Here is a 27,256-nt window from a genome sequence, read left to right as displayed (position 1 = left end):
CCCCGTCGGCTCTGTCACATTCCACCTGTGCAGCCGTGGGGAAACGGGACATGTCAAACGTCAAACGAGACACGTCGGATCGTGAACAGAAACCGAGAGTGCAGGAGAGCTCAGAGGGATGGAGCCCAGCAGACACGTCACACCCAGAGGGACACAGGGACTGGGGGCACAGTGACACCCCCGGCACCAACCCCAGGACTGCCTGGATTGAGAAGTGAGAGCGACTGCCCAAGCTGGAGTCACCCCCTGTTGTCACAGCCCAAGGGGAGCCCCCCAGCACAGCCCTGGGGACACGTGGCTGCCCCCATCCTTTTATTGTAACTGTGATAAATATACCCCGGCCGGGACCTGCCACCCCGCCCAGGACGTGCCACCCCGCCGAGCCGAGCCCGGCACCAACACCCCCCAAACAGAGATATTTATGTAAAACAACACCACAAAAAGAGCAATTGAATCCCCAGGGGTGAGTGCGGGGGGAGCACGAGCCCGGCCCCCGCCACACCCCTGGCACGGAACGGGGTTGCAAAGCCAAGCGGGGACTGTGGGGTGCGGGGGACCCTCCCTCCCGCCCCCGATCGTCGTTCATCCAGTTCTGTCATATGCACGAATCCGGCTGCTCCAGAACCATCCAGCGCCCGCTGCCCGCGGCGAGGGGCCGAGCAGCACCGGGGGATGTGCCCGGGGCCGGTGCTGCTCCCCCGGGAGCGGGGGGCTGCAGCTGCCCCCTCCCCTCGGCAGCCGCCCTCCGTCCCAGCGTGTGCCTCAGAGGTTGTCGGAGCCGGCGGAAGGGTTGGTGTAGGTGAAGGTGCCGGCCCTCGTGGTGCTGCTGCCGGCCACCTTGGGGGGAGGAAAAGTGCAGCGGTGTCAGGGCTGGGCTGAGCCCCCTCCCCCGGAGGCAGCAGGGGAACCCCCCGCACCCTCCCCACGGCCACTGTGGGTAGCCAAAAACTGCGCGGTGGGCAGCTGCCCCCCAGCCACGGGCACCGTGGGCACCCCAGGCCCACACGGGCACCTCGAACCGCCCCCCCCGCCCCGTTCACGGGAGGAGCCGCGCTGGCCCCGGCCGTGTTCTCACACGATAAGCCGGCCCGGCGAGTGAGAAGGTAAATATTTACCCAGGCCCCTGGTATTTGCACAGGGTGAGCTGCTCGCAGGGAGCCGAGCAGCTGGACGCTCGGCCCCCGCCCGCAGCCCCGGCCTGGGGGGAGCGCAGGGCACGGGGAGGGGGGGAACGGGGCGGCTTCTGTGCCCCACATTGCCCAGGGGAGTTCTTCGTGCCTGCGGGCAGCTCCCGACGCAGCACCTGCAGCTCCATTTTCGGAGCTGGTGTGGGTTGGGGTGCGGGCTGTGGGGATCAGCCCCGCCGCCAGCCCTGAAGTGCCCCCATCCCCGCTCCCCACCCGCGGCAGAGGATGCTGCAACACCAGGAGAGCCGAGGGTCGGGTTGCGATGCAGCTGAGCAGGAGAAGGGGCAGCGCGGGCAGGCAACGAGCCCTGCAATGCTGCCAGGGCTGGGCAGGGGGAGCGGCCGCCCAAGGTCGCGGGGAGCTCCCCGCAGCCGGGCAGGGTCTGCCCGCGCCGGCCGCGCACCCGCTCCCCACGCGGCTCCAGCCAGGCGTGAAAGTTACCCTCACCTCCGGGCGAGCCCGGCGCGGGACGAGCTCCCTGGACACCCATCCCGGCTCCGTTAGCCATTAACCAGGGGATGTACCCCTGCTCTGCCCCCACCCCACAGCAGCCGGACCCCGGGGATGGGGGTCTCGCTCTCACCTGGCTGTAGGGGTTGGGTTTGCTGTTGGGGGACACGTAGCGCCCGTGGCTCTGGTACTGGAGGTACTCAGCCATGGGGTGGTAGGAATCCTTCTGGCTGAGCAGGTCCAGCTTCCCTCGGCTTTTCCGGCGGCAAGTGCAGGAGGACTGGGGGAGAGAGAAGGGGTCAGGGCCTGGGGCCTGGGGACAGGGGACTCACTGGCAGAACACAGATGAGGATGGGGATTGGACCTCACCATCAGGAGGAGGCAGGTGAAGAGGCTCAGCAGCACCAGGATGCTGACCAGGACCAGCAGAGCAATGGCCCAGTCTGGGACCACGGGCACCGGTGCTGGGGACATCACCTCTGTGGAGCCTGAAGAGAGCAGAGCTGAGTCTGCACCACGGGCAGAGCCTGACAGAGCCCTGAGAGACGCCTAGGATGGGGCATCAGGGGCTGAGCCCTCCCCCCCCACGGAGTCCACTTGCTCTTCCTAGTGCTGCCCACTGTGGGCACTGGGAACCTGTACTGGCTCTGCCTGCTGTGAGCCCCGAGCTTGTCTCAGCACCAAAGAGCCCCAGCTAGGACAGGGTAGCATTTGCAGAGCACTCTGACCCCACCCCGGGCTCCATCTGCCCTCCCACTCTGTCCCAGAGCCCCCACTCACTCTGGATGCTGTCCAGCTGCAGGCCCATGATGAAGCCATTCTGGTCCAGGCTCTTCTTCAGGCGCTGCTCGGCAGCGTTGGGGGTGACAGTGTCACTGCCATTCCCAAACACAAGGGTGGACTGCACCTCCACCGAGCCCTGGCTGTGTGGGAGGAGGTGTCAGTGCCCAGATCACCCCCCGAGGGGCTCAGCACCAGGCAGGATACATGTGCCAGGACACTGCTGCTGCTCACCTGTACCGCAGCTCACTGCAGCCCATGTAGGTCTGTGTGCCCGCACAGCCCGCGCAGCCGAACACGTGTTCAAACTGGAACGAAGCATTGGGGTGACAGTGACACCTCATCTGTCACCTCCCCACAGACACCCATCCGTCACCTCCCCACAGACACCCCACCCTTCCCATTCCCACGCAGCTGGAGCCGCTGGCAGAGCAGATGCTCAGGGTGAGCCCCGAGGTGAGGCGGCTCCTCCCTGGCACAGCCGTGGGGTTTGCTGGTGCGGGCAGAGCTGCCAGGACTCACCATGCTCAGGACAGTGCGGCTCAGGCTCCGGTACTGCTCCGACGTGGGGTCACGCAGGCTCTCGTTGAAGCTCCTGTTGATGATGCGGAAGGACAGCGGGACGCGGGCGAGCAGCTGGACGGCAGCGGGCAGCCGGGCCGTGGCTTTGCTGGGGCTGGGACCACCCCCGGTGGGGGTCTGCCTGTGAGCTGTGCTGCCCTCGGCTGTCACAGAGGTTGTCCGGGTGGGAGGGACCTGAGCGCTGGTGCTGCCGTTGGCGCTGGAGTTGCCGCCATCCACGGTGGTGGGAGCGGCAGAGCTGCTGTTGGTGCCCAAGTGGGGAGCCCAGCTGCTGCTGTTTGAGGTGGCATTGGGGTGGGAGATGGCTGGGCTGCCGGGGACGGGCACTGCGGTGCCATTGCCCAAGGAGTGGTTGCCGGACTGGAAGTCCGTGGTGTTTTTGCCAGGGAACACGGTGGCGTGGGGGAAGAGAGCGGGTGGGGACCTGCTGCCTCCTGTGCTTTTGGTGAAGACAGGAGGAGCAGCGGTCAAGGTGCGGGTGGTGGTCTCCGTGGTCATCTCCGTGGCGGTCGTTTCGGCCGTTTCCATCTCCACGGTCGTCTCCGTGGGCACGGCACACATACCTGGAGGAAACACCAGGAGTTGGCAGCTGCAGCCACGATTTGGGAAGGTTTTGCCCAACAGAGCTGGACACTGCAGGAAGCACCGTGATCCACACGAGCCAAGAACCAGTGGCTCCTGCTGCCCACGAGACCTTCAGGAATATCCCATGACTGTGGTTGGTGCTGGGCACGTGTGACACCTCCAAGGGTCCAGGCAGTGTCACCTGGGCACTGGCACCAGCCCTGCAGACCCCCAGATCCTGGGGTGACCCTGCCACGCTGTGGGGCTCAGGCAGCACCCCAATAAAGCCTCCTTTGCTGTGGGTTGCAGGGTGGGGTGCCCCCTGTGCCCCTCGGACCCGCCTGGTCTGGCTGTGGGCCAGCACAGGCAGCTCCCGGGCAGGTTCTCAGCGGGTGCCGCAGGAGCCGGCGGCACTGGAGGAGAGCCCGGGGTCCGGGTGCTCACCGGGACACACCTGCATTCCAGCCTGCGAGCCCCGGGCACAGCCTGCTCCGGCTGGTCCCGGCACAGCCCAGCCCCGGACACGGCAGAGAAGGGGCCGTGGTTTGAGCCCCCAAGTCCTGGCTTTGCTGGGCACAACCAGCCCTGCGGTGCTGCACCCCGGAGCCAGACCAGGACAGGTGACAAGGTCCCTGCTGCCGGGGTGCCACTGGCTCTGGTGTCCCCTGGTCCTCACTCTGAAAGAGACCCCACTCCTCTCCCCCTGGCCCGGTACCTCCCCACTTGCCCGGGTCGCAGCCCAGCTCCTCCTGGCTCGGGGTGCCCCAGCCCCTCACCTGTGCCCAGCACCAGCAGCAGCAGAAGGGCAGTGAACGCCATGGGGCTCGTCCGGAGGGTCCCAGCGCCTGGCGGGGCTGGGCGGTGGCTGCTCTCCCGTTAGCCGGCGGAGCACGCCTCGATCCAGGGATCCGGAACTGGCGGCTCGGCGGCGGCCGGAGCTTTATAGAGCACCTGGAGCAGGTGGAGAGGCCCCACCCCACCGCCGGCTCCAGGGAGGGGGGTTCCTCTGCCCCGCTTGGCACAGGGGTGCCACCGCGCCGATGCGGCCCCCACAGCAGCATCACCACCCCCACCCCCAGGTTGGGTCCCCTTGCGCTCCCCCAGCTCGGGGGGACATGTTGGCAACATTCCCGTGCCGTGAACGGACACAGCCTCGGGCGGGCACAGGACGGGACAGTAGCTGGGCATCCCGGGCAGGGGTGGGGGCAGCATCTGCCCAACCCTATGGGCTGAGCCACAGCCCCCGGGACCTGGTGGGGGTATGGGGGGGACACGGAGCCCCCCAGCCCCTCGTGCAGGGGGGGCCTCAGCCTCTGGCTCAGCCTGGGGTTAATCATTACCGGCCGGCCACTGCCTCGCCCTACACTCAAATAAACACTGGTGACCCCCCCGAAACGCTTACGCAGGTGGAGCCAAGGGCCCCACGACATCCCAGTACCTCCCAGTAACCTGCCTGCAGGTCCCAGGGCCCCTCCAGCAGGTACAAACCCCTGACCCCACTCAGGACACGGCTGACGCCAGGCGCCCCACCCCAGAGGTAACGGGTGCCGCCCGTGCTGGGGCACAGAGCCCGCATCCTCCGGGTGACACGTGCTCCTGGCACGGCCGGGCATCACCAGCCACTGTGGTCCCTCCCTGCCCCTGTCCTGAAGAGACCCCCAGTCCCGGGGGGGAACCCTGATCCCTGGGAGGGCCCCAATTCCTGGGGAGGCGTTGGTGGGGTCTCCCACACCTGACTCCTGCTCAGCCTCCCGTGGAGCCGAAGTGCCACCCCAGCCATGCCAAAGGGTTCCAGGGCAGCGCTGAGAAGGGGAGCAGAGACGGGGGACCCTCTGTGCTGCAGTGACACCAGGGCAAGGCATGGATGGCCTTGGTGTCAGTGCAGGTGCAATGGGACCCAGTAGCTCTCTGTCCCAGCAGGGGGCCAGAGCCTTGGTGCCAGGCACGGGGACACGGGCAGGATGCAGGCAGGGCACAGGCAGAGTGCAGGCAGCAACTCTGGGTGAACTTGTCCTCCCCCAAAGGCCTTGCCGTGGGGACGGCAACCCCCACGCAGTGACACTGACCTCCCCACTACCCTCTGCCCGCTGTGCCAGCACCAATCCTCGGTCCCACTGAGCACCGGGGGCCTCCCCAGAGCTCCTCTATCACCCCTTAATGCAGGGGCTTGATGCCCACAGTGTCCCTCCACGCACGGAGGACACGCGGTGTGGGGGGCTGAGGGGCAGGTGGGTCTCACAGGGACCACAGCACCTCTCACGGCAACCCTCTCACACACGAGCCCCGGGCCAGAGGGCCGCGCAGCCACCCTGGCTGTGTCCCGTGGGTCCTGTGCACCCACCCCCACCGTGCCCCGTGGGTCCCCTGGGTCCACCCTGTCTGTGCCTCGGGGGTCCCGTGTGTCCACTCGCTCTCTGCTCAGTGGGTCCCGTGTCCCCGCCGTGCCCGGGGGGGTCCCGGCCCGCGCGCCCCCGCGGTTGCCCCGCGCGCGCTCCCGCTCCGCCCGGCGGTGCCGGAGCTGCGGCGTCCCCTGGCGGGAGCGGCCCCGCACGACGCTCGCCCCGCGCACCGGCACCGCCGGGCGGGACCGGGACCGGACCGGGACCGGACCGGGACCGAGATTGGGACCGCGACTGGAGCGAGAGCGGAGCGGGAGCGGGAAAACGACTGGAGCGAGACAGGAGCAGGAGCGGGAGCGCGATCGGGACCGGGAGCAAGATTGCGACTGCGACTGGAGCGAGACCCGAGCGCGAGCGGGACCGGGACCGGGACCGGGACCGGGACCGGGACTAGGACTGGGAGCTGGAGCTGGAGCAGGAGCAGGAGCAGGACTGCGACTGTAGCGAGACCAGAGCGGGACCGGGACGGCGACTGGAGCGAGACCGGAGGGGAAGAGGGAGTGGGAGAGGCGGGAGGAGAAGCGGAGCGGAACCGCAGAGGGAATGGAAGCGGGAGCGGGACTGGACCGGGAGCGGGACCGGAGAGGGAGAAAGAGAGGGACCAAAACGGTAGCGGGACCCGCGGTCGCTCCTCGCTGGGGGCGTGGGACGAGGCGCTCGGTACCGAGCAGTGATGTCACCTGCCCCGGGACCCCCGGGCCGCGAACGGGCACCGGCACCGGCACCGCTTGCGGCCCCAACACCGGCGGGCAGCGCCGCGTTGCCCTTTTAAGAGGGGCCCGGTGCCGCCGCGCCCATTGTCGCCGCCGCCGCCGCGGGGCCGGGCCGGTGCCGGGGCCGCGCGCTCCGGGGCGAGCGGGGGGGCGGTGGGGGCACATTCCGCCGCGTTGCCGGGACAGCCGTCGCCGTGGCGACCGGTCCGTGCCGCCGAGCCGCGGTGCGCGCCGCGCAGTTCCCACGGAGCGGCCCCGGGCGGCGGCGGCGGCGGCTCCCGCTCCCTCCGGGGCGGCGGGAGGGCCGGGATGCGGTGCAGTGTTGTGCTCTCGCCCACCAATATTGCACTCGTCCCGGCCTCCCGCCGCCGCGGGCTGCGCCGGTGGGACCGGCCGGGCACGGACCCGGCCCCCGCGACCACCGGGAGGACGGCGCGGGACGGAGCCGAGAGCGCGGGGAGGGCACCCAGAGCCCTCTCGGGGCACCGGGAACCCCCGCCAGGGACCGGGCGCGCAGGCTAGAAAACACTCAAAACTTTATGGCCAGGCGTGGGGCAGGGACCGGAGCGCCCGGGGCAGGCGCGGAGGAAGCCCCGGCACCGCGGGGTCCCGGTACCGGCAGTGCAAAGTCCGCGGGGGGCCGGGAGCGGGGCCCGGCCGGGAGGGGCGGCGGGGCCCGGGGCGCCCCCGGGTGCCGCTGGCGGGGGAGGCCCGGGCCGGGCGCGGTCACTCGCGTCCCTCCAGCAGGAATCGGCGGAAGGGCTCGAAGTCGGCGGGGATCGTGTCTGCGGGGGCAGCGCGAGGGGCGTCAGGAGCCGGCGGGGAGAGCAAGCGCCCGTAAAGCCCCCGGCCCGGGACCGACGGCCCGACCGCCGCCGCAGGGGCGCGAAGGGGATGCTCGGCCGGCCGCCGGGCCGGGGCGGGGGTCCCGGGGGGCCCTGCTCACCGTTGCAGCGGTACTGCAGGTTGGACCAGATGATGTTCTCCTGGGAGAAGCAGAAGACCCCCAGCCGCCCCCCGCGCATCGTGGTGTCGATGATCACCCCGGAGTCGGCCACCAGCCGCGGGCCCTCGTACAGACGGACCCTGGGGGGGGAACGGGGCCCCACCGGTCAGCGGGACCCCACCGGGGTCAGCATCAGGATCCCACCGAGACCCCATCGGGGCCAGCACCTGGACCCCGCCAGGACCAGCATCGGGCCCTACCGGGCATCCCGAACCAGGATGGCGGCACTGGGCTGGGGCCGGGGCATCCCGCGGGGGGCTGGGCCGGGGGCACCGGGCCGGGCTGGATCCCCGGGCCGGGGCCCCCCGCCGTGGCCGGGCTGGAGCCCCCCGCGCCGCCCCCGGCCCGGCCCCGCCGCCTTTGTCGGGCACTTTGCATGTGAAAGGCGCCGGCGGGGTCGCCATGGCGACGGGACAATGGCCCCGGGGGCCCGGGGGGCGGAGGGCCTGGCGGCGGAGCCCCCCCGCCGCGGCCGCCCCGGCGGGAGCCTTAAAGGGGAAACGCTCCGGCGGCCCCACCGGCCAGGACCCCTCCCATGGCCGGCATCCCCCCTCCACGGTGGTCCCACAGGACTGGGTACCACCCCATGACCAGCATCCCCTCACTAGGGTGGTCCCACAGGGCTGGTTTCCCCCCCCACGGCCAGCATCCCCCACTGCAGTGGTCCCACATGGCTGGATCCCTCCCCACATGGCATCCTGTCACCAGGGTGATCGCACAGGGCTTCATTACCCTCACCAGGGCTGGACCACACCAGGATTGTTTTCCTCCCAGTGATCAGCATTCCCCCACCGGTGTGGTCCCACTAGGGCCGGACCCCACCCTGCCCCACGGTGAGCACACCCACCACCACCTCAGCAGCCCCCGTGCCCCCCACTCACCTGATGTAGCCCACCTGGGGCCTGTGTGCCAGCTGCCAGCGGTAGGACGTCTTGTCCCTCCAGCCGACGTTCCGGGGGTCCTTCCAGAGCAGGCGGACGTGGTCGGGCGTGTGCCCCGTGTGCCACAGCGCGTTGCGCAGGTGCTCCCCGGGGCCCGTCGAGGACTTCACTGCCTGGGGGGCACGGGGGGTGTCAGAGGGGACCTGGCCAGGAGGGATGGAGAGCCTGACCTGGCCCAGGGGGGCCCAGCACCCACCTTGAGCTGCAGCCCTGGCTCGGCCACGGCACGGAAAGGGGTGGCCTGCCAGTACGTCTGCTCCGTCTGCTTCCACATCACCACGTAGAAGCTGGCGCTGTCCTGGTAGCTGAAGATGAAGCCGGCGTAGTCATCATCGGTAACGGTGTTGACGTGGAAGGTGCCCTCGAAGTCCACCCCGTTGAAGGCCGTGTAGCCTACGGGCAGGAAACGCTGTGGGATTCCCCAGCCCACCCACCCTTCACCCCTCTGTGGGGCAAAGAACTGGCCCTCATCCCCCCCCCCGCAGAGGGGCGGGAGAAGGGGGGCTGCCCCCGGGGCCTGTGGGGGGGTGAATATCTCTTACCCACAGCCAAGCCCGGGTCGCTGTTCATGGTCTGCACGATCTCCATGCCCTGTGAGGGACAGCAGGGTGAGGGGCAGCCCCAGCACCCCCGGGGACCTCCTGACCCTGTCAGCTCCCACCCTGCAGCGCAGCCCCCAGAAACACGGGGCACAGCACCCACACCTGGTTGAGGACAACCCAGTTGGGGTCGATCTGGGCATCCCCCTCGGGGTCGAGGATGACAGTCTGGTAGGCGCGGAAGTCGGTGAGCGTCACCTCGGCGCTCTCGGGACACACGTCCAGCTGGTCCACCACGGTGTCATTGTCAAAGTCCTCCTCGCAGACATCACCCACTCCATTCCCTGGGGACACATGCCCAGTCAGGGCCGGGCTGAGCCCATGTGGCTCTGCCTCCCCTCACCTGACCCACACTCACCGTCCGAGTCCTTCTGGTTGGGGTTGGGAATGAGGCGGCAGTTGTCTGGGCCAGGTGGCACGTAGTCCGGGATGCCATCGTTGTCATCATCATTGTCACAGTCATCCCCCAGCCCATCATTGTCCGAGTCCAGCTGGGAGCTGTTGGGGATCTCGGCGCAGTTGTCCTTGGTGTCCTGATGCCCATCCCCGTCGCTGGGAGCAAGAACAAGGTCAGAGCAGTGCCAAAAGCAGGGACCTGGCACTACATCCCAGAGCCCTTAAGACCCTGTCATCCCCCCTGCCAGGTCCTGAATCAGTTCTGCCCCCAGGGACAGGACAGGACAGGACAGGACTGGATGGGAAGGTGACCCCACTGCAACACTGTCCCCACCTGTCCTCATTGGTGTCACAGATGTCTCCTACCAGGTCGCTGTCCATATCTGTCTGGAGGAGACCACAGCCCTAGTTCAGTGACACCCCAGGGCAAGAAGGACACCCTGCTCCACACTGGGCCAGGCCCCACTTGCCTCAGGCCCCCTGCCCTGAGTGGGTTGCCCCATACCTGAGTGGGGTTGCTCATTTCAGGGCAACTGTCACAGGCGTCCCCAACACCATCCTCATCCCGGTCCGTCTGCAGAGGGTTGGGCACCTTGGGGCAGTTATCCAGCATGTTGGGAATCCCTGCGAGGACAGCACTGGGTGGTGGATGCCCTTCCCCAACACATTGGGACAGCCCCCCTGGCACAACCAGGCCACCCCAATAGCCACTCACCGTCCCCATCGATGTCGTTGTCACAAGCGTCCCCCTCGCCGTTGCTGTCCGTGTCCCGCTGGTCGTTGTTGGGCACGTTGGGGCAGTTGTCACAGGCATCCCCAAAGGAGTCGGTGTCCGAGTTCTGCTGGTCTTTGTTGGGGAAGAGCCGGCAGTTGTCCTGCGGGGAAGAGGACAGGGATGCTGCTGCTTCTGTGGTGGCTCACAGACAAGAGGCCACAGTCCCCCAGTGGTCAGGGTAGGAGGATGTCTCCAGCATGCTGAGCCACCAGCCTGCTGCTCCCCAAGAGAAGCATCTTGAGGGACTCAGGCCTGAGCCAAAAGGAGAAGCTCTCCCAGAGCCACCAGCACAGCCACCCGCCCAGCACAGTCACCTCCACGTTCTTGACGCCATCGCCATCAGCGTCATCATCACACTGGTCCCCAATGCCGTCGTTGTCGGCATCCTCCTGCCCGGAATTGGGCGTCAGGCGGCAGTTGTCCTGCAGGCAAGGGGAGGAGATGAGGTCTGGAGCACAGCTCTGCTGTGGCCCCTGCACCCCACACCCCCTGGGCCCCCTCCAGGAGCCCACCTGCTTGCAGTGCTTGTTGTTGTCAATGCAGGGCAGGGGCTCGTCGGGGTAACCGTCCAGGTCCGTGTCTGGCCCGCACACGTTGCCATTGCCAGCCCAGCCCACATTGCACTGAAGAAAAGAGATCAGGGGCTGGGAAGGGCCCTGGCAGGACCAATGCTGCCCCTGCCATAACCCCCGTACCCCCTCCCAGCCCTGTCCCCCACTCACCGCACAGGAGATCTCCCCGTTTCTCTCGAACAAGCAGAAGCCGTTGATGTCGCAGGGGTTGGTGGTGGTGGTGCTGCAGGACTTTTGGGGGATGCAGCCTGACGTTTGGTTCCCCACAAAGCCCGACTTGCAGGGACCACACTTGAAGGAGCCCTGGAGGGGGAGAGAGGGCAGGGGCGGGATGAGGGGAGCTGGGTGGCCCCGGGAGCCAGGGAGGGAGCGGGACAGCGCTGCTCACCAGCGTGTTGGTGCAGATGGAGTTGGGGTCGCAGCCCCCGTTGTTCCCATCGTTGCATTCATCAATATCCGTGCAAACCTGTGAGCAGTGTGGGAGAAACCCTCACCTGGGGCCTTCCCCTGCCCATTCCTGCCCCCCTGGGAAGTTGCCCTCCTCACAGGCAGTGCCCCGCAGTCTGGAGCACCCACAGGGACCCGGTGGAGTCCTGTGGCACCTCACTCACCTGCTTGCTGGCCTTGGCATAGTCCACCCCCACACCAGAGACGGTGTTGCCTCGATAGCCTCGGGGACAAGGCTCACAGCGGAACCCGGGGGACGTGTTGATGCACTTGGAGCCAGGGAAGCAGGGGTTGGCATGGGCACACTGCAGCACCGGGAAGAGAGACCGGCTTCACCCTCGGGCACAGCATCGGGGTGGCTGCTGCCGTCCCAGCAGGGCCTTTCCTGAGAGGAAGCATCCTCTGCCTGCACTGCCCCGGCAGTGCTGGGGCTGCTGGTCTCCCCAGAGCGTGCCCACCTCCTCGATGTCGGCGCAGTGCGTGCCGTTGCCCTCCAGCCCCGGTGGGCAGGGCCCGCAGCGGTACCCGGGGTACTCGTACGTCTCCATGCAGTCCACCCCGCTGAAGCAGGGGTTGGGGTTGCAGCGGGACCGGTGCTCATGGAAGCCTAAGGGGAGGACAGGCAGATGAGGGGTGAGACAAGGCGACCCTTTGTGCCCCCCTGAGGTGGGGGCAGAGCCTTGCCAGCACTCACCGCAGACCTGGCACTCCATGATGGTGTTGCGGATCAGAGACATCTCCTTCACCTGCAAGGCAGCAGAGCGTGGAGCATCAGGGGGTGCTGGCACCGTGCTCTAGGGAAATCCAGCCCAGGGAGGGCTGGTACCCCCCCACTGTCCCACCTGGTCCCTAATGTCTTCCCGCAGCTCCGACAGGACCCGGTTGAAGAGGGTCAGCTGCGTGACCAGCGCCTTGGTCTGCTCACCTGCCAGCAGCAGAAAGGACAAGGTCAATCCCAGGACAGACACAGCCCCCCGGGGACATAGGCCAGGACTGCTCTGCCCGCCAGCACTGAGCTGGGAGGACAAGGCAGTTGACAGCCTGTTCTTCTCCTCCCTGGTTCACACAGGATCTCTTTTCCCATAACACAACCCGTGCCTTTTGATGCACCCTATGTGGGGCACTGGGACAGGCTGTGGAAGGGTTTCTGTCTCTGTGGAGCCCCAAATGCCTCAGGCCAGGGAATGGGGAAAGCAGAGCAGGGACTCACCCAGGATGGAGGCCAGCACACTCGTCACTGCAAGGAGAGAGACGAGATGTTACCAAATGCTGCCATCACACCCCGGCAGCATCACCTCACAGTCACTCCCGGTCAGCACATGAGCAGCGCTGGAGCTCCCACCTGTGTGGGGACCCTGGGCCAGGAGAGGCAGGAGCACCCGTCTGTGCTGTCACCCCCCACCTCCCTGTACCACAGCACGCACAGGTGACCCCGTAAGCCCCCCAAGCCATTACCTGCACTGTGAATGGACTCATCTCCTTGGAAAGGGCACTCACTCAGAGCCCCCACACGGCTCATGGACCCGCCCAAGATCAGCTTCATGGACTCCACGAACCCCTGATGTACGTGGGGAGACACAGCCAGTGTGGGGGGGGCTCTGCCGATCCCCAAGGGCACGGTGGTGGGGGTCTCAGTCCCCCCAGCACTCACCTGCATCCTCTGGTAGGCCTTCTGCCCCGTGCGCACCTCGATGGCCTCCACCTCGGCCAGGGGGATCTCGGACAGCTCGGGCAGCCCCACGCTGGAGTCCATCTGCTTGCAGTCGACGTAGAGCTCCACGCTCAGCGTGTCCCTGCGCAGCCCGCTCAGGCGCACGATGATGGAGTGGCTCTGCCCGTCCGCCACGTGCGCGTGCTGCAGGTTGACCGAGTGCACCTTGTTGTCCTCCCGCAGGTACCGCACCAGGACTGCGGAGGAGCGGGGAGGGGCCATCAGCTCCCCCCTGGCACCGGCAGCACCCCGGGACCAGCAGGCACCCACTGCTGCTCCCCGTGAGCCCCTTGGACGGCAGGAACTCAGTCCTGTTTCCTTCAGAGCACTGGGGCAGGAGCAGCCCGTCCCCACACATGGGGCACCCACCCACCTTTGTTGATCTTCCCCACGACCGAGACCTCCAGCCACCGCGTGTTGTCCTTCTTGGAGTAGAGGCCGAAGAGGGTCCCCCCCTGCTTGGGGGGCAGGCGGAAGGTGGACAGGAGGTACACGTCGTTGACGGTCAGGAGCTCCATGCGGATCTTGTGGGCCACGCTGGCCATCTGCCGCACCTCGCTCACCAGCAGCAGGTCAATGACTGCGGGAGCCGAGCACCGGGGTCGCCTCCGCACCGGCAGCCGCAGCTGCGCCGGTGACCGCAGGGATTCCCGGTGCGGTCACACCGAGGGGGGGCTGGGGGTGACCCTGGACCGCCGTTCCCCGGGGGGACCGGGGAAGCCCCGGGGTCTCCGGGGCCGCCCCCGCGCGGTGGCGCTCCAGGACCGGCCGCGCCGCCGAGAGCGACCCGCGGAGCCCCCGCACCGCCGGGACCGGCAGAGTCACGGCCCGGAGCCCGCCCTGCAGCCGGGGCTCCCCCGCATCCCGCTCCGCGGAACCCCCCGCGCCCAGCAGCAACGAGGGACGGCCGGACCGGGAGACCCCGGAGAGACGGCCGGGCCCCCGGGGCACTCCGGTGGGAGCGCGGACAGCCCAGTCCCGCAGCCGAACGGGTGCCCGCCTGCTCCGTGCAGACCGAGAGGAGCTCCGGTTCCGCGGTCAGCCCTCGCCGAAGGACCCCCCCCCGCCGCCCCGAGCCGACATCGGAACCGGCGGCCGCCCTGCGCCCCGGGGATGAATGTCCCTGTCCCCCCGCTGCCCGGCTATCCCGAGGCTAGCGGAGCCGCTGTCAGCGGCCCCGGGACAGGGGCTGCTGCTGCCGCCGCCGCCCCCCGACTGCCGCCCGTCCCGCCGCCCCGTCGGGGCCGCCCCGCCGCCGCCCCGAGCTCCCCCGTTATACCTTGCAGCCCCGGGCGCGCCGCAGCGGCGGCGCCCAGCAGGAGCAGCGCCAGGAGCGCGGAGCCCCCCGGTGCCCCCATGGTGCCGCCGGTGCCGCCGGTGTGGAGCGGAGAGCGGCGGGGCGGGGTGGCGCACGGGGGAGGGGCCGACGGGGCCGGCGAGGAGGAAACAAAGAGCCGTCAATCACCGGGCGCATCTCGGGGCCACCGGCGGGCCACCGGCGGAGGCCCCGGAGGCGACGGGGGGGCAGCGGGCGGTCGCGGCGCACCGGGCCCGGGGCTGCGGGGAGTCCCCCCACCGGGCACTGCCCGCCCCCGGGGCAGCCCCCGCTCGCAGCGCCAGTTCACCGGGAGGTCAGGCGGGCTGGGGCCGCCACAGCAGCGCCGGAGCATCCCGGTCCGGGAGAGCGGGACCGGCCGTGGGGTCGCTTGTCCGGGGTTGTCCCACGCCGCCGAGCCCCCCGGGCCGGCGGAGCTCCGGGGCCGGTCCGTACCGCCGGGGGATGCTCGGGCCGCCGAGCCGCTCCCGCGGAGCCCCGGCCAAGACGTGTTTACAGCTGTTTCCCCCAGTACCATAACAACGGGCCAGGCCCGGCCCCGGGGCCGCCCCAGCCCCGCGCCCCCGGTCCGGCCCCGCGCCAGCGGCCCCGCGTAACGGGGGAGCGGGGGTGGGAGTGATGGAGGGGGGTGGTCCCGAGCCGCACGCGGGGCGTTTTCCCTCCGCCGCTGCCAGCGGGCTCCCGGCCCAGCTGCGGTCCATGGAGACGTGCGGGGGGGTGCGAGGCTGAGCGGGGTCCAGTGATGCGGGGCTCTGTGGTGCAGGAGGTGCGTGGCTGTGTGGTGTGGGACACAGTAGGGCTGTGCGGTGCGGGGCGGTGCGGGGCTGAGCAGGGTGGAGCGGGAAGCTGCGGGGCTGAGCAGGGTGAGCAGTGTGGAGCTGAGCTGAGCCGAGCCGAGCGGTGCGGGGCAACGCGAGGAGGTGCGGGGCTGAGAAGAGCTGTACAGTGTGGTGTGTGGTGCGGGCCAGAGCAGGGCTGTGCGATGTGGGGAGGTGCGGGGCTGAGCGGGACTGTGCAGTGCAGTGCAGTGCGTGGAGGTGCGGGGCCGAGCAGGGTGGAGCTGAGCTGAGCTGAGCGGTGCGGGGAGGTGCGGGGCTGAGCAGGACTGTGCGGTGCAGTGCGTGGAGGTGCGGGGCTGAGCAGGACTGTGCGGTGCAGTGCGTGGAGGTGCGGGGCGGAGCAGTGTGGAGCTGAGCTGAGCGGTGCGGGGAGGTGCGGAGCTGAGCAGGGAGGTGCGGGGCCGAGCAGGACTGTGCGGTGCAGTGCGTGGAGGTGCCGGGCCGAGCAGTGTGGAGCTGAACTGAGCGGTGCGGGGGTCCCGGCAGTCGCCGCCACCGCCGCCCTTGCACTCCGGAGCCCCCGGTGCGGTGCCGCCGGTGCGGTGCCCGCGGTGCGGTGCCCCCGGTGCGGTGCCGCAGGTGCGGTGCCCGCGGTGCGGAGCCCGCGGTGCGGAGCCCCCGGTGCGGTGCCCGCGGTGCGGAGCCCCCGGTGCGGTGCCCCCGGTGCGGAGCCCGCGGTGCGGAGCCCCCGGTGCGGTGCCCCCGGTGCGGAGCCCGCGGTGCGGTGCCCCCGGTGCGGTGCCGCCGGTGCCGCCCCGCGGCGGGGGCGGTGCGGGGCCGCCCGTCCGGTTCCGGGTCGGCGGAAGATGGCGGCGCCCATGGAGCTGTTCTGCTGGGCCGGGGGCTGGGGGCTGCCCTCGGTGGACCCCGACTGCCTGGCCGTGCTGGTGAGCGGCGGGGCCGGGGCGGCGGGGCCGGGGCCGGGCCGGGCCGGGGGTCCCGCGGGCTGAGCCCCCGCTGCCGCCGCTCCCTCCCTCCCTCCCTCCCTCCCGCAGACCTACGCGCGGTTCACGGGGGCGCCGCTGAAGGTGCACCGGGTCACCCACCCCTGGAGGAGCCCCTCCGGTAAGGGCCCCGCCGGGGATACCGGCACCGGAACCGCCGGGACCACCCGGTGCCGGCACGGCCGGGGACCCCCCGCCCCATTGCCCCCCCTGCTCCGCACCGCTGCAGCCTCCCACAGATCACACACCCTCCTCATCCCATCACACCCTCCTATCCCACCGCATCCCTCATGTCCTGTGGATCCCCCACCCCACTGGGCCCCCTCCTTACCCCATGGCACCCCCTCATCGAGTCGAACACCCCCTGTCCTATGCCCCCCCTACCCTGCACCCTCCCACCCCATTGCACCCCACTGTGCCCCATTACCCCCCCATCCCATAACACCCCCTGTCCCATCACCCTCCCATCCTATTTCACCTGCTGCCCCATCACACCCTCCCACCCCATTGCATCCCTCATGTCCAGTGTCCCCCCTCCACCCTCCTGCCACATTGCACCCACTCATCTCATTGCACCCCCTTGTCCTATGACCACCACAGCACTCCCCTGTACCCCATCACACCCCCTGTCCCATTGCACCTCCCTTGTCCTATTGCACCCTTGTACCCCATTGCACCCCCTTGTCCTGTCCCCCCCTGCATCACTGCACTCCCCTGTACCCCATCGCACCCCTCTCATCCCATCACAACCCCACTGCACACCCTCATCCCACTGCGACCTGTGTCCCCTTGGATGCCCCCTCACCCCATCACAAACCCCCCTCATCTCACCCCATTTTCCTGTGGCCCCCCTGCACCCTCCAACTCCACTGCACCCCTCTGTACCCCAGCACAGCCCCCTCATCCGATCACACCCCTGTCCCATCACACCTCCACTGTCCCGTTACACCCTCACACCCCGTTGCACCCCCTTATCCTATCGCACCCCCTGTCCCTTTGGACACCCTTTTCACTCCATTTCACCCCCTCACCCCATCACACCCCCCTTTTCCTGTGCCCCCCTGCACCCTTGCACCCCATTGCCCACCCTGTCCCATTGCACCTCATTGTTCTCCCTTTTCCCATTACACCCCCTGCCTGTCGCCCACACCCACATCCCAGTGCATCCCCCTCATCCTCATTTTCCATCACACACGGTTTCCACCCCTCACCTGCACCCCTGTGCCCCCCACCCCCCCTTACACGCACTTCTCCCTCTGCCTCCCACCCCTCACCTGGGTGTGGGGGCCCTTCCCCTTGTCCCAGCTTTCCCTCCAACCCCTTGCCCGCCCAGGGTGCCCCCCAGGCACGGCACCTGCAGCCCCCACTCCCCCTGCCCACAGGGCACCTGCCCGCGCTGAGGACGCAGGATGAGGGCACCATCTCCAAAACGCAGCAGATCATAACTCACCTCAGGAAACAGGTACGGGGGGGTGTGGAGCACCCCCTGCCCCGGGCTGGGGGGCACCAGAGCCCCTCGAGGAGGAGGGAGCTCTGTCATGTCTCCCACTGGCAGGATTCAGCACGTGGTGTTTTCCCTGCAGAAGTACAACGCCGACTACGACCTGTCGGCCACGCAGAACGCAGACACGCTGGCCTTCGTGTCCCTGCTGGAGGAGAAGCTGCTGCCGGTGCTGGTGAGGCTCAGGGGGGAGCCGTGGAGAAGGGGGGCTCGCCAAGGATGGGGTCTGCTCCCTGGAGACGTGCCAGTGGGCTCAGGTGTGTGCCCACCCGCCTGCGGAGCTGGAGAGCGCTGCCGGCAGCAACGTCCCGGGGGTCCGGCGTGGCAGGGACCGGGGTGGGGGTGGGTTGTGCAGCCAGGGCTGGGGTCTGCCCTGCACCACGATGCTCCTGCAGCCCCTCATGATCTCTGGGGTGGCTGTGCTGGGGCTCTGGTGTGCCAGCCCCCCTGGCTGCAGCCCCGCCGTGGCCGGGCCGCGGTTTGTTCTCCACCACAGATCCACACGTTCTGGGTGGACGCGAAGAACTACGTGGAGCACACGCGGAAATGGTACGCGGAAACCATCCCCTTCCCCCTCAACTTCTTCCTGCCCAACTCCATGCACAAGCGGCACCTGGAGCGGCTGCAGCTCCTGTGGGGGGACGACTACATGGAGGATGAGGAGAAGCTGGAGAAGCAGGTGAGGGATATGAGGTCTGGGCACAGCAGGTCCTGGGGGGTGCCCAGGGGATCCATGTGAAGCCAAAATCCAAATTATGGTCTGGGATTCTGCCCTCCGGCTCCCTTGAGCACCGTGGCAGTGCCTGGGTGGGTGACAACCCTCTGTCCTCCTCCTCCTCCTGCAGCTCTACCGGGAAGCCCGGGAATGCCTGACACTCCTCTCCCAGCGCCTCGGCTCCCAGAAGTTTTTCTTTGGAGACTCGTGAGTGGCCGAAGAAGGAGCAGGGGAAGGGGCCTGCCCACACCCTGGCGGGGCTGAGCCTCCCCTGGTCTGCAGGGGAGTCACAGCCCCTGTGCATTGCTTTGTGGGTGGGACAGGGCTGTTCCAGGCAGCAGGGAGTGAGGAATTCAGGCTGTGGGAGTGGTCTGGGATGGGGTCATCCTGCTCCCCATCCTCACCTTGGGCTGGAGGCAGTGCCCTTCCAAGGAGAGGAAGCCGTGTGCCATCCCCCAGGGCGCTGGGAGGTGGCCAGTGTGTCCGAGTGGCTCTGGGTGGGGACAGTGGCCCAGCCCTGGCTCTCTGTGCCCCAGGCCGGCCTCCCTCGACGCCTTCGTCTTCAGCCGCCTGGCGCCGCTCCTGAAGGCGAAGCTGCCCAACGGGAAACTGCAGCAGCACCTGAAGTCCCTGCAGAACCTGTGCAACTACTGCACCTCCATCCTCAGCCTCTACTTCCCCTGGGATGGAGGTGAGGGCCGTCCCCCACCTCACCCTGCGGGCTCGGGGTGACCTTCCCCCCTCTCATCCCTGCTCTGTTCCCCCAGCTGATCCCTTGGCCGGTGCCCCACGGGCTGCGGGCACGGACAGCAGTGAGGGAGAGGAGGACCCCCACAAACGGCGCAACCAGCTGCTGTCGGTGCTGGTGGGGCTGGTGGCCATGCTGGGCTACGCCTTCCTGAGCGGCATCGTGTCCATCCAGCGCGGCGGCGTGGGGCCGGCCGGCCGGCAGCCCATCGCCATGGGGGAGGAGGAAGAGGAGGAGGAGGAGGAGTGAGGATGAGCTGTGTGACTGTCTCACCCCCCCAGCCCCCTGGAACTGACTCTTTTTACACCGGGAGCCTGGCAGCATCATTCCCCGTGGGTGCTCCGCTCGTTGTCCCGCCAGGAACCACGGCCCTCACTGCGGGAGTGTCCCTGCCACGCCAATAAACCTCCCTCTTGTCCTCTCGGCACGCTCAGGGTCCTTCCCAGTTTCCCCAGTTGCCCAGGATGGAGTGCTGCAGCGGGCACCAGCATGTCCTGCCCCCAGCTCTGCCCTTGGCCCCAGGCCCAGGTCTCACTGGGGACTGGGCACAGGGGGAACCTAAAAGCATCTGTGGTGTCTCAGCTGCATCCCCTGTCCCTTCTCCTGCAGCTGTGGGGCTGAGCCCACATCGTTCCAATGTGGAATCCCTCTGGGCAGATTCTGTGGGGCTCATCCCCCCCCTCCACGCTGCTGCCAGCCCGGCTGCCCCGAGAGCAGCACAGCTGGGGACGTGAAACCAGTGCCAAGCGCGGCCGGGGCTGCTCGTCAGGACACGTCCCCAGACCCGGGAGCACTCCCTGCTGCCGGCGGGACACCCGGAGCCCAGCTCCAGCAGCCGGGATCCCTCCGGCGCTGACATGTGTTTGCATTCCTCCGCGCCTGCCAGCGCCGGGAGCTCCCGCGGCTGGCACGGCCGGGAGCGCGTCCCGCGGTGAGCGTGGGCTGCCCGCCGCGGGCTCGCGGGCTGTCAGCGGGGTCGGGGGCACCCACTCGGGCTCCCTGTGCCCCCCGTGGTCCCCTGGGCCACCCGGCGTGGGGCTGGCCTCCGGCGCTGGCCGCGCTGCCGCCGTTCCCTGCCGGCCACTGCGGGTTTACGAGAGCACAGATGGAAACAGCGGCGCCGGGCCAGCCCGGCACACAGCCCTCGCTTGTTTGGCCGCCGGCTGCCGCCGCCACCGGCATCCCGGCCCTGCTGCTGCGGTGGCTGGATGTCCCCGGGCTGAGCTCCTGGACACGCGCCCCACGTGCCCCCCACCCAGCCCCGATGGCCGGGGGGCCCCTGCGCCGTGCGGGAGCGGAGCTGCGGTGCTGGGCAGCTGCGGAGCCTCCCCCGTACTGGCCCAGTTCAAGGGGCCCCACTGGGAGGGGGATGACTCAGTGCAGCCCCCCCAGTCCGAACCCGCTCCCCCATAACGTCACTCAGGAAGTATGTGCCCCAAGCTCCCGGTTCCCATTAGCTGGAGGGGCTGATGGCTGCTCCGGCAGCAGAAACCACAGCCGCCTGCTCTGGCCGGGGAGAAACCGGAGCTGCCGACGCCAGGGCTTTGCACTAAATCCCGACTGCGGGTCCTGGCTGCTCCTGGTCTGCAGTCCCTGCCAGCTTCGGGGCCTGCCCTGCCCTGGGGATGCTGCAGACAGGAGGAAGATGCCACCCCTTGGGGTGAAAGTCCCCTGCATCCTGGAGCACCAACCCTGTAGGATGCCCTCAGGAGAAGGGCAGGACAGGCAGGGCAGGACCCCATGGGGCTCAGGAGGTGCCATCAGCCCCAAACCTGCCCCCTCCATCCCTGGCACAGCTTGCCTGCTGAGCTGGCACCAAGGGGGGTGGGGGTGCAGGCGAGGTTTTAGAAAACCTGTTTATTTTATGAAAACATCTAGAAAAGCGCAGGCGTCGCAGCCCCTGGATCAAACAGGTCCCCTGGGGCACAGGGGGCTGCAGGGGCTCTGCTGCAGCCCCAGCCCCATGGGGGTCCCGTCCCCAAGCCCCCCCCAGCACCGTGCTCCCAGTGCTGGCACTTTGCTCCTCCAGCAGCTGCACTAGGCTGGCTGCTTCCACAGGAACGTCTGGATGGAGTCACTGGGAGCCGTGGCCTCGATGAAGCCGATCCGGGGGTCAGAGATCCCGAAGGACACATCCGTGGGGGAGCTGAGGGGAATGAGAGAGGGGATGGAGCTCAGTGGGAGCAGTGGGGCCGTGCAGCAGGGCGCAGGGCTGAGCCACTCACCGGTTCAGGACCACCAGGACGACGGTGCCGTCGGGGCGCAGGAAAGCCGAGTGCTCCAGGTCACACCGGTGGCACTTCTTGGAGACGGCCAGTCCCACACGCTGCGAGCCCTCGGGGATGAACTTGCTGTGGGGACAAGCAGGGTCTGAGCATGGTGCCAGGAATGGCACTGGAGCCGGTGCCAGGAGCCAGCAGCCCCTGACCCACCTGAAGTGCCCCAGGTGGTAGAACATGGGCTGCTTGTAGAAGATGTCCTTGCTGCTGTCCACGATGATGGGACTGTCCACGTAGTTCTTGCTCCAGTTGGGGCCCCCCTCCATGTCCAGGGCCAGGTTCCAGTCGGTCCAGCCTGTCACGTAGTTGTTGAGGTTCTGTGGGGCAGGGGATGGAGCTGAGTCCCGGTGCTGAGCCACAGGGGGTGGCTGGTGCATCCCTGGCCCCTGCCCAGCCCTACCGTGAGGATGCTGTGGCTGTACTTGCTCCCACGGTCCCAGCCACCCAGCACCACCCTGGGCTCCCAAAAGTAGGAGCCTGTGGAGGCCTCTGTGGAGAGGAGGAAATAGTCCGGGAAGAGGTGATGGGTGATGGAGAGAGTCAGGTCGATGGGCGCCAGGAAGTCCAGGTACCAGTGGATGCCAATGCCACTGATGTAGCTGGCGGCCACGGGGTCTTTGAGAACCTGGCAGGAGAAAGGGGTCACCAGTGCCCAGGGCTGGAAAAGCTGCCGTGGGACTGGGAGAACTGCTGTGGGGCTGGGAGTGCTGCCATGGGGGCAGAAGACCCACTGTGGGGTTGGGGAAGCTGCCGTGAGGACTCACCACCTGGGCCCAGTAGGGCAGCATCACCCTCTGGTCGTCCAGGATGATGAGCTGGACGTGGCGGTGGGAGCTGTTGGCCAGCGCCGGGCCCAGGTCCTGGGCGATGAAGTCCCGCTGGTGCTCGGGGGAGAAGCCCAGGCACTGGAAGGGGTAGAAAACAATCTCCCCGGCCGTGGGCTCGTTCCCTGCCGTCACTGCCCAGAAGGCCAGGTTGTGCTTGGCATATTCATCCAGGAACCTGGTGTGGGGCAGACGGTGAACGGCCCCGTCGCACCCGTGCCAGCCCCAGCCCCAGCCCAGCACCCCTGGCACCCACCGCGCTCCCGTGGCCCCTCACCTGATGAAGTACTTGGCCCAGGCCTTGTGGTACTTGTCCCCAGGGTTGCCCTTCAGTGTCCCCCTCCCCGTCATCGCGCCGTTCGTCTTCATCCAGACAGGGGAGGTCCAGGGGCTGGCGTAGAGTGACAGTGGCCGCTTGGCCACCGCCTGGGCCGCCCGGAGGATGGGGATCTGGGGAGAAGTGGGATGGCAGAGAGCTCTCCAGGTCTGCCCCAGCACTGGCAGTGCAGGCAGCAGGAGTCCTCCTCTCCCTCCCCAGAGGCAGGAAGGTGCTCCCCTTCCCTATCCCAACCCATTCCGTTCTATTCCATCCCATCTCAGCCAGGGGGCAGGATGAGTCCTCTCCCTCCCCGTTGGCAGGAAGGTGTTCCCCTTCCCCATCCATTCCCTTCCCATCCCATTCCTTCCCATCCTGTCCCATCCCATTCTGTCCCATCCTGTCTCCCACCCAGATAAAAGGATGAGACCTCTCTCTCCATCAGTGAGACAGTACCCCCTCTCCATCTCTTCCCATCCCATCCTGTCCCATCCCATCCCATCCAGATGGAAGAATGAGTCCTTCTCCCTCCCCACCAGCAGGAAGGTACTCCCTTCCGAAGCCCATCCTATCCCAAGCCAATCCCATCCTGTCCCAACTTGATTTTATCCCATCCCATCCCATCCCACCCAGGTAGCAGCCCTGGTCCCTCGGGCTGTTCCTGAAGGACCCACCTTCATCCTCGTGTCCTCCTCCGTCAGGTTGAAGTGTTTGAGCTCGAAGTCTCCCTCGGCGTCGGCGTAGGTGTACAGGCGGACGGAGAAGTCGGTGCTGGCCATGGGCACACGCACGAGGTTGTACTCGATGCCTGGGGACAGGGTGGGTGGTGATGGGCACTGCCAGGGTGTATTTGGGGGGCGCAGCACCCCCAGCCCTGTCACCCAGCCCCGGGCTCACCTTCCTCGGAGAAGTAGGAGCGGAGCAGGTGGTTCTGGGCAGCCTGGGACAGGGACTGGATGTTGATGGCGGCCGCGTCGGTGATGGAGCCCCCGAAGCCCTTCACCTTCTGGTACCGCTGCGCCGTGTCCAGGGTGAGGTGGAAATCTGGGGGGACACACAGAGTCACTGCCACCGTGTGGGACGGACTCTGTCCCCGGGTGGGCAGCAGGTCCTGGCCTGGTGGTACCTGGGCTCTCGGCATTGTGCTGGAACCTCCCCTCGCTCCGCTCCAGCCTCTTGCCGGCCTTGCTGCTCTCGTACCTGACGTAGGAGCCGGGGGCCGGCAGGACCAGGGGGTCCAGCGTGTCGCAGTACGTGGCACTGCAGGCACAGACCAGCGAGCCGTGCCCAAAGTCCTTGGCATCGCAGGGACGGCCGCCTGTGGCACAGGAGAGACCGGGCAGGCACCGAGGGCTGCGGCAGGAGCCCAGCTCACCCCTCTGACCCACCACAGACCCCAAACCCACCACCCTGCACAGCCCAGGGACACGTACCTGTGGCCTGCAGGGCTGCCTGTGCCAGCAGGAGCCAGCCCAGGACGCTGGCACAGCCTGGCCCCATGGCACCTCTGCTGCAGTGGCTTGGGCGACGTCGATGAACACACCGGGGCTGGGAGCAGGGCAAAGTGTCAGCACCCAGCTCCTCTCACCCTGACCCAGCCCTGCACGGGGACAGAGACCCAGAGCAGGGAGACCCCCAGCATCACCCCCCTGCCAGGGGGCTTTGGGAACCCTCCTTCCAGGGCTGAGCCTCCTCCCCCTGCTCACTGCCCACTCCTCTCCCACCCCTCCAGTGCCCACCAATAGCTCTGGCTCCCAGCCGAGGGTGCAGTCCCCCCAGGTTTGTGCAGCCCCCAGGTTTGTGCAGCCCCTGGGTGTGAGCTGCCCCACCAGCCCGGTGTTTCCGGCCACCCACACCAGCTTTACCTGTACCTGCAGATCGGTTCACTCCCATTGTCTCCCTCCCACTCCTTCTCCCTCTTTGCTCCCATAGCTGTGCCATGCTCTGCTGTGCCATGCCACAATGTGTCATGCCATGCCATGCCATGCCAGCTCATGTGTCCCTGGTGCCTCCCAAGCCATGGCCAGAAGCAAACAGGTCCACACTCCCAAATCCACGTGCGTGGCAGCCAAGACTCTCCCAGCCAGAGCACTCTGGGGCTCGAGCCCCCAGCACAGAGGGTCCCACATTCCCCTGCTCCACACAGGTGCTTGCACCCTGCCCTGTCCTTCCCATGCTGCTGGGCAAGGAGCCTCTCAAGGAGGGAGATGCCACCTCTGAGCCTCCTGACCCTGGTGCCAGGTTGTGGACACCTCAAGACCCCCGTCAGAGGGAGGCCAGGTGGCTGTTCTGCACATACTGCCTCCCACTCCCTGCCTGGGAATGATGCACCATGGCCTCAGCACGGTCCTGCTGCCTGGGGCTTCCGCCATCCCCATCCCCTTCCCCATTCCCACCTGCTGACGAAGCCTCCCTGGACCCAGGGGACTCACCTGCTGCCAAACCCCCTCTTGCTGCGTCTCTGGGGCAGCAGCGCCGGGACCTGCGTCCTGGCTGTGCCTGGTGGGAGGTGACGTGTCTGGTGGAGCAGGAAAGGTGAGTTCGGGATGGGACAGCTCATGGGACTGCGTGTTTGAAGAGGAGCCTGGGGATGATTTTGCAACCTGGCTCCAATGAGCTTTCAACACACCACAGCATTTGCAAAGCTTTCCCTGGAACCTGTCCTGGTGGCCAGAGGGAAGCTGGGGGAGAGGGATGCCCACCAGCTCCCCTCAGGTGCCTCCATCACCCCAGACAGGACCTTCGCAGCCACCCCCGCCCAGTGCAGTGCTCCCCTTGGGAAGAGCCCCACGGGAGCAGCCTTGTGTCCCCAGGACAACTCAGGCAGGGTGCCCACCCAGGGTCCCTGCTCATCCCACTGGACAGTGGTCTGGCTTTGCCCTTGGTCAGTGCCACCACCACGACCCGTGTCCTGCTTGTGGCTGCTCCACCACCTTCCCTCCTGTGGCCAGCGGTGCTGCTGAGGCCATGGTGGTCACATGCCAGCAGCCAGCCTTGGCAGGGACCCCCGAACCCCACTGCTGACCCCACAGGCGGTGGGCACAGTGGGGGCAGCGCTGAGGGTCCCATTGTCCCTGTGCCCCCCACGCTGGAGCCCCACGCCGCAGCGGGCTGGGTGGAGCTGGCTGCAGCAGTTTATCATTTGCAAAACAAGTCTGGGCTCCACACCTTCTAATTTGGGATCCTTCCTAATTGCAGGCATCTGGCTAGCAGAAGAAACAGGAGAGGGGCAGAGCCACGGTAGGAGCGGCATCTGTGCTGGGGTCCCCATGGGGAGCTGGTACAAACGGCCGGGGAGACAACCCCCAACCCAGCCCCTCTGCCAGGGACAGCAGCCCCTCACTGGAGACCACGACCCCCCCATCCCAGAGACCACAGCCCCCCCGTCCCAGGGACCACAGCCCCCCCAACCCAGGGACCACAGCCCCCCCAACCGAGGGACCACAGCCCCCCCAACCCAGGGACCTCACCCCTCTCTCAGGGAGGCAGCCCCTCACCCAGAGTCTGCAGCCCCTCACCCAGAGTCTGCAGCCCCTCACCCGGGAATTGCAGCCCTTCCCTGAGGAACACAGTCCCTCACCCCCAGGGTCCTGCTCCTCCTGCTGCGGCCAGAGAAGGGACCCCCCGGCACACGCTGCGGCCCGTGGGGGTGATGGGGGTGATTCCTGCAGCCTCGCCCCGGATCCTCGCACGCACCGGTGCATCCCCAGTTTCCCAGTCGGTTTTTCAGCAGGGAGGGAAGGTCCCGGCCCCGCGGCAGCTGCGGTTCGGGATGGGCAGGAGCAGGGAGCCAGCCCGGAGGGGGCAGTGCCGGCGCATTTCCCTGCACAGGCGTCCCCGGGCGCTGCCGAACACCCGGGGTGGGGGTTCTGTGTGTGCCGCCCCTGCCTCGCAGAGCGCCGATATCCCTTGGGAAGTGTGGTGTCAGGAATAGCGTGGCCAGCAAGACCAGGGCCACAGGGCCCCTGTGCTGGGCACTGGTGAGGTGACACCTCGAATCCTGGGGTCAGTTCTGGCCCCCACATGACAAGAAAGACACTGGGGGGTTGGAGCGTGTCCAGAGAAGGGAATGGAGCTGGAGAAGGGTCTGGCGCACCAGGAGCAGCTGAGGGAGCTGGGGAGGCTCAACCTGGAGAAAAGGAGGTTCAGGGGAGACATTCTTGCTCTCTCCAACTCCCTGACAGGAGGGGGGAGCCGAGGGGGGTCAGGCTCTGCTCCCAGGGGACAAGGGACAGGACAAGATGAAACTGCCTCAAGTTGCAGCAGGGGAGGTTTAGGTTGCACATTAGGGAAAATTTCTTCATGGAAAAGACTGACAAGCCCTGGCAGAGGGTGCCCAGGGCAGTGGTGGAGTCACCATCCCTGGATGGTGGAATTTAACAGACGTGGATGGAACACTTGGGGACAGGGTTTAGTGGTGGCCTTGGCAGTGCTGGGGGAACGGTTGGACTGGATGATCTTGGAGGCCTTTTCCAACCTCAACAATTCCATGATTCTATTCCGTGATTCCAAGCACAGGCAGCCCGGTCCAGCTGCCGTTGGGACCAGCACTCCCCAGGAACATGGACAAAACCTTGGGATGGCCCGATGTGCTCCGTGAACAGGGCTGGGGCAGAGCCCGGTGCCACCTTC

General features: G+C 67.8%; 4 protein-coding genes across 7 annotated transcripts; 1 reads left to right on the top strand and 3 right to left on the bottom strand.

Annotated features, from left to right (window-relative positions):
* Positions 1-104: 104 nt before the first annotated feature.
* Positions 105-4,492, bottom strand: MUC1 (mucin 1, cell surface associated). Its single transcript, XM_064638603.1, has 7 exons — positions 4,340-4,492; positions 2,940-3,562; positions 2,652-2,725; positions 2,418-2,560; positions 2,007-2,125; positions 1,771-1,917; positions 105-837 (listed from the first exon to the last, which is right to left on the bottom strand). The coding sequence occupies exons 1-7, from the start codon at positions 4,380-4,382 to the stop codon at positions 763-765; spliced, it is 1,224 nt and encodes a 407-aa protein (XP_064494673.1). The 5' UTR covers positions 4,383-4,492; the 3' UTR covers positions 105-762.
* A 2,702-nt stretch (positions 4,493-7,194) lies between these two features.
* THBS3 (thrombospondin 3) lies at positions 7,195-14,567 on the bottom strand. 4 transcript variants are annotated; one of them, XM_064638601.1, is made up of 23 exons: positions 14,402-14,562; positions 13,496-13,702; positions 13,063-13,319; positions 12,867-12,969; positions 12,622-12,648; positions 12,254-12,336; positions 12,106-12,157; positions 11,870-12,018; positions 11,576-11,716; positions 11,353-11,430; positions 11,115-11,267; positions 10,905-11,015; positions 10,707-10,814; positions 10,333-10,492; positions 10,123-10,241; positions 9,952-10,004; positions 9,580-9,773; positions 9,327-9,505; positions 9,165-9,213; positions 8,819-9,015; positions 8,563-8,735; positions 7,622-7,761; positions 7,195-7,460 (listed from the first exon to the last, which is right to left on the bottom strand). In XM_064638601.1, exons 1-23 carry the CDS (start codon positions 14,478-14,480, stop codon positions 7,402-7,404), a joined length of 2,871 nt encoding a protein of 956 aa, XP_064494671.1. In that variant the 5' UTR covers positions 14,481-14,562; the 3' UTR covers positions 7,195-7,401. The 4 variants fall into 4 exon arrangements, with proteins under 4 accessions (XP_064494671.1, XP_064494670.1, XP_064494669.1 ...); XM_064638600.1 differs by having other exon boundaries at positions 11,870-12,157; positions 14,402-14,564; XM_064638599.1 differs by having other exon boundaries at positions 10,905-11,267; positions 11,870-12,157; positions 14,402-14,565.
* Positions 14,568-16,057: 1,490 nt separating this feature from the next.
* Positions 16,058-19,632, top strand: MTX1 (metaxin 1). The gene is made up of 8 exons (XM_064638604.1): positions 16,058-16,184; positions 16,293-16,362; positions 17,624-17,703; positions 17,825-17,917; positions 18,239-18,421; positions 18,588-18,664; positions 18,994-19,148; positions 19,225-19,632. Exons 1-8 carry the CDS (start codon positions 16,104-16,106, stop codon positions 19,452-19,454), a joined length of 969 nt encoding a protein of 322 aa, XP_064494674.1. The 5' UTR covers positions 16,058-16,103; the 3' UTR covers positions 19,455-19,632.
* A 1,415-nt stretch (positions 19,633-21,047) lies between these two features.
* On the bottom strand, positions 21,048-25,139 carry LOC135404053 (lysosomal acid glucosylceramidase-like). The gene is made up of 11 exons (XM_064638602.1): positions 25,057-25,139; positions 24,058-24,172; positions 23,751-23,942; positions 23,522-23,668; positions 23,299-23,432; positions 22,586-22,758; positions 22,249-22,486; positions 21,885-22,109; positions 21,638-21,801; positions 21,431-21,556; positions 21,048-21,351 (listed from the first exon to the last, which is right to left on the bottom strand). The coding sequence occupies exons 2-11, from the start codon at positions 24,122-24,124 to the stop codon at positions 21,243-21,245; spliced, it is 1,575 nt and encodes a 524-aa protein (XP_064494672.1). The 5' UTR covers positions 24,125-24,172; positions 25,057-25,139; the 3' UTR covers positions 21,048-21,242.
* Positions 25,140-27,256: the final 2,117 nt, after the last annotated feature.

The sequence above is a fragment of the Pseudopipra pipra genome, chromosome 29 (assembly GCF_036250125.1).
Source record: "Pseudopipra pipra isolate bDixPip1 chromosome 29, bDixPip1.hap1, whole genome shotgun sequence".
Taxonomy (NCBI): domain Eukaryota; kingdom Metazoa; phylum Chordata; class Aves; order Passeriformes; family Pipridae; genus Pseudopipra; species Pseudopipra pipra.
Note: the sequence above shows the minus strand (reverse complement) of the source record. Positions and strands in the feature narration are given on the sequence as shown.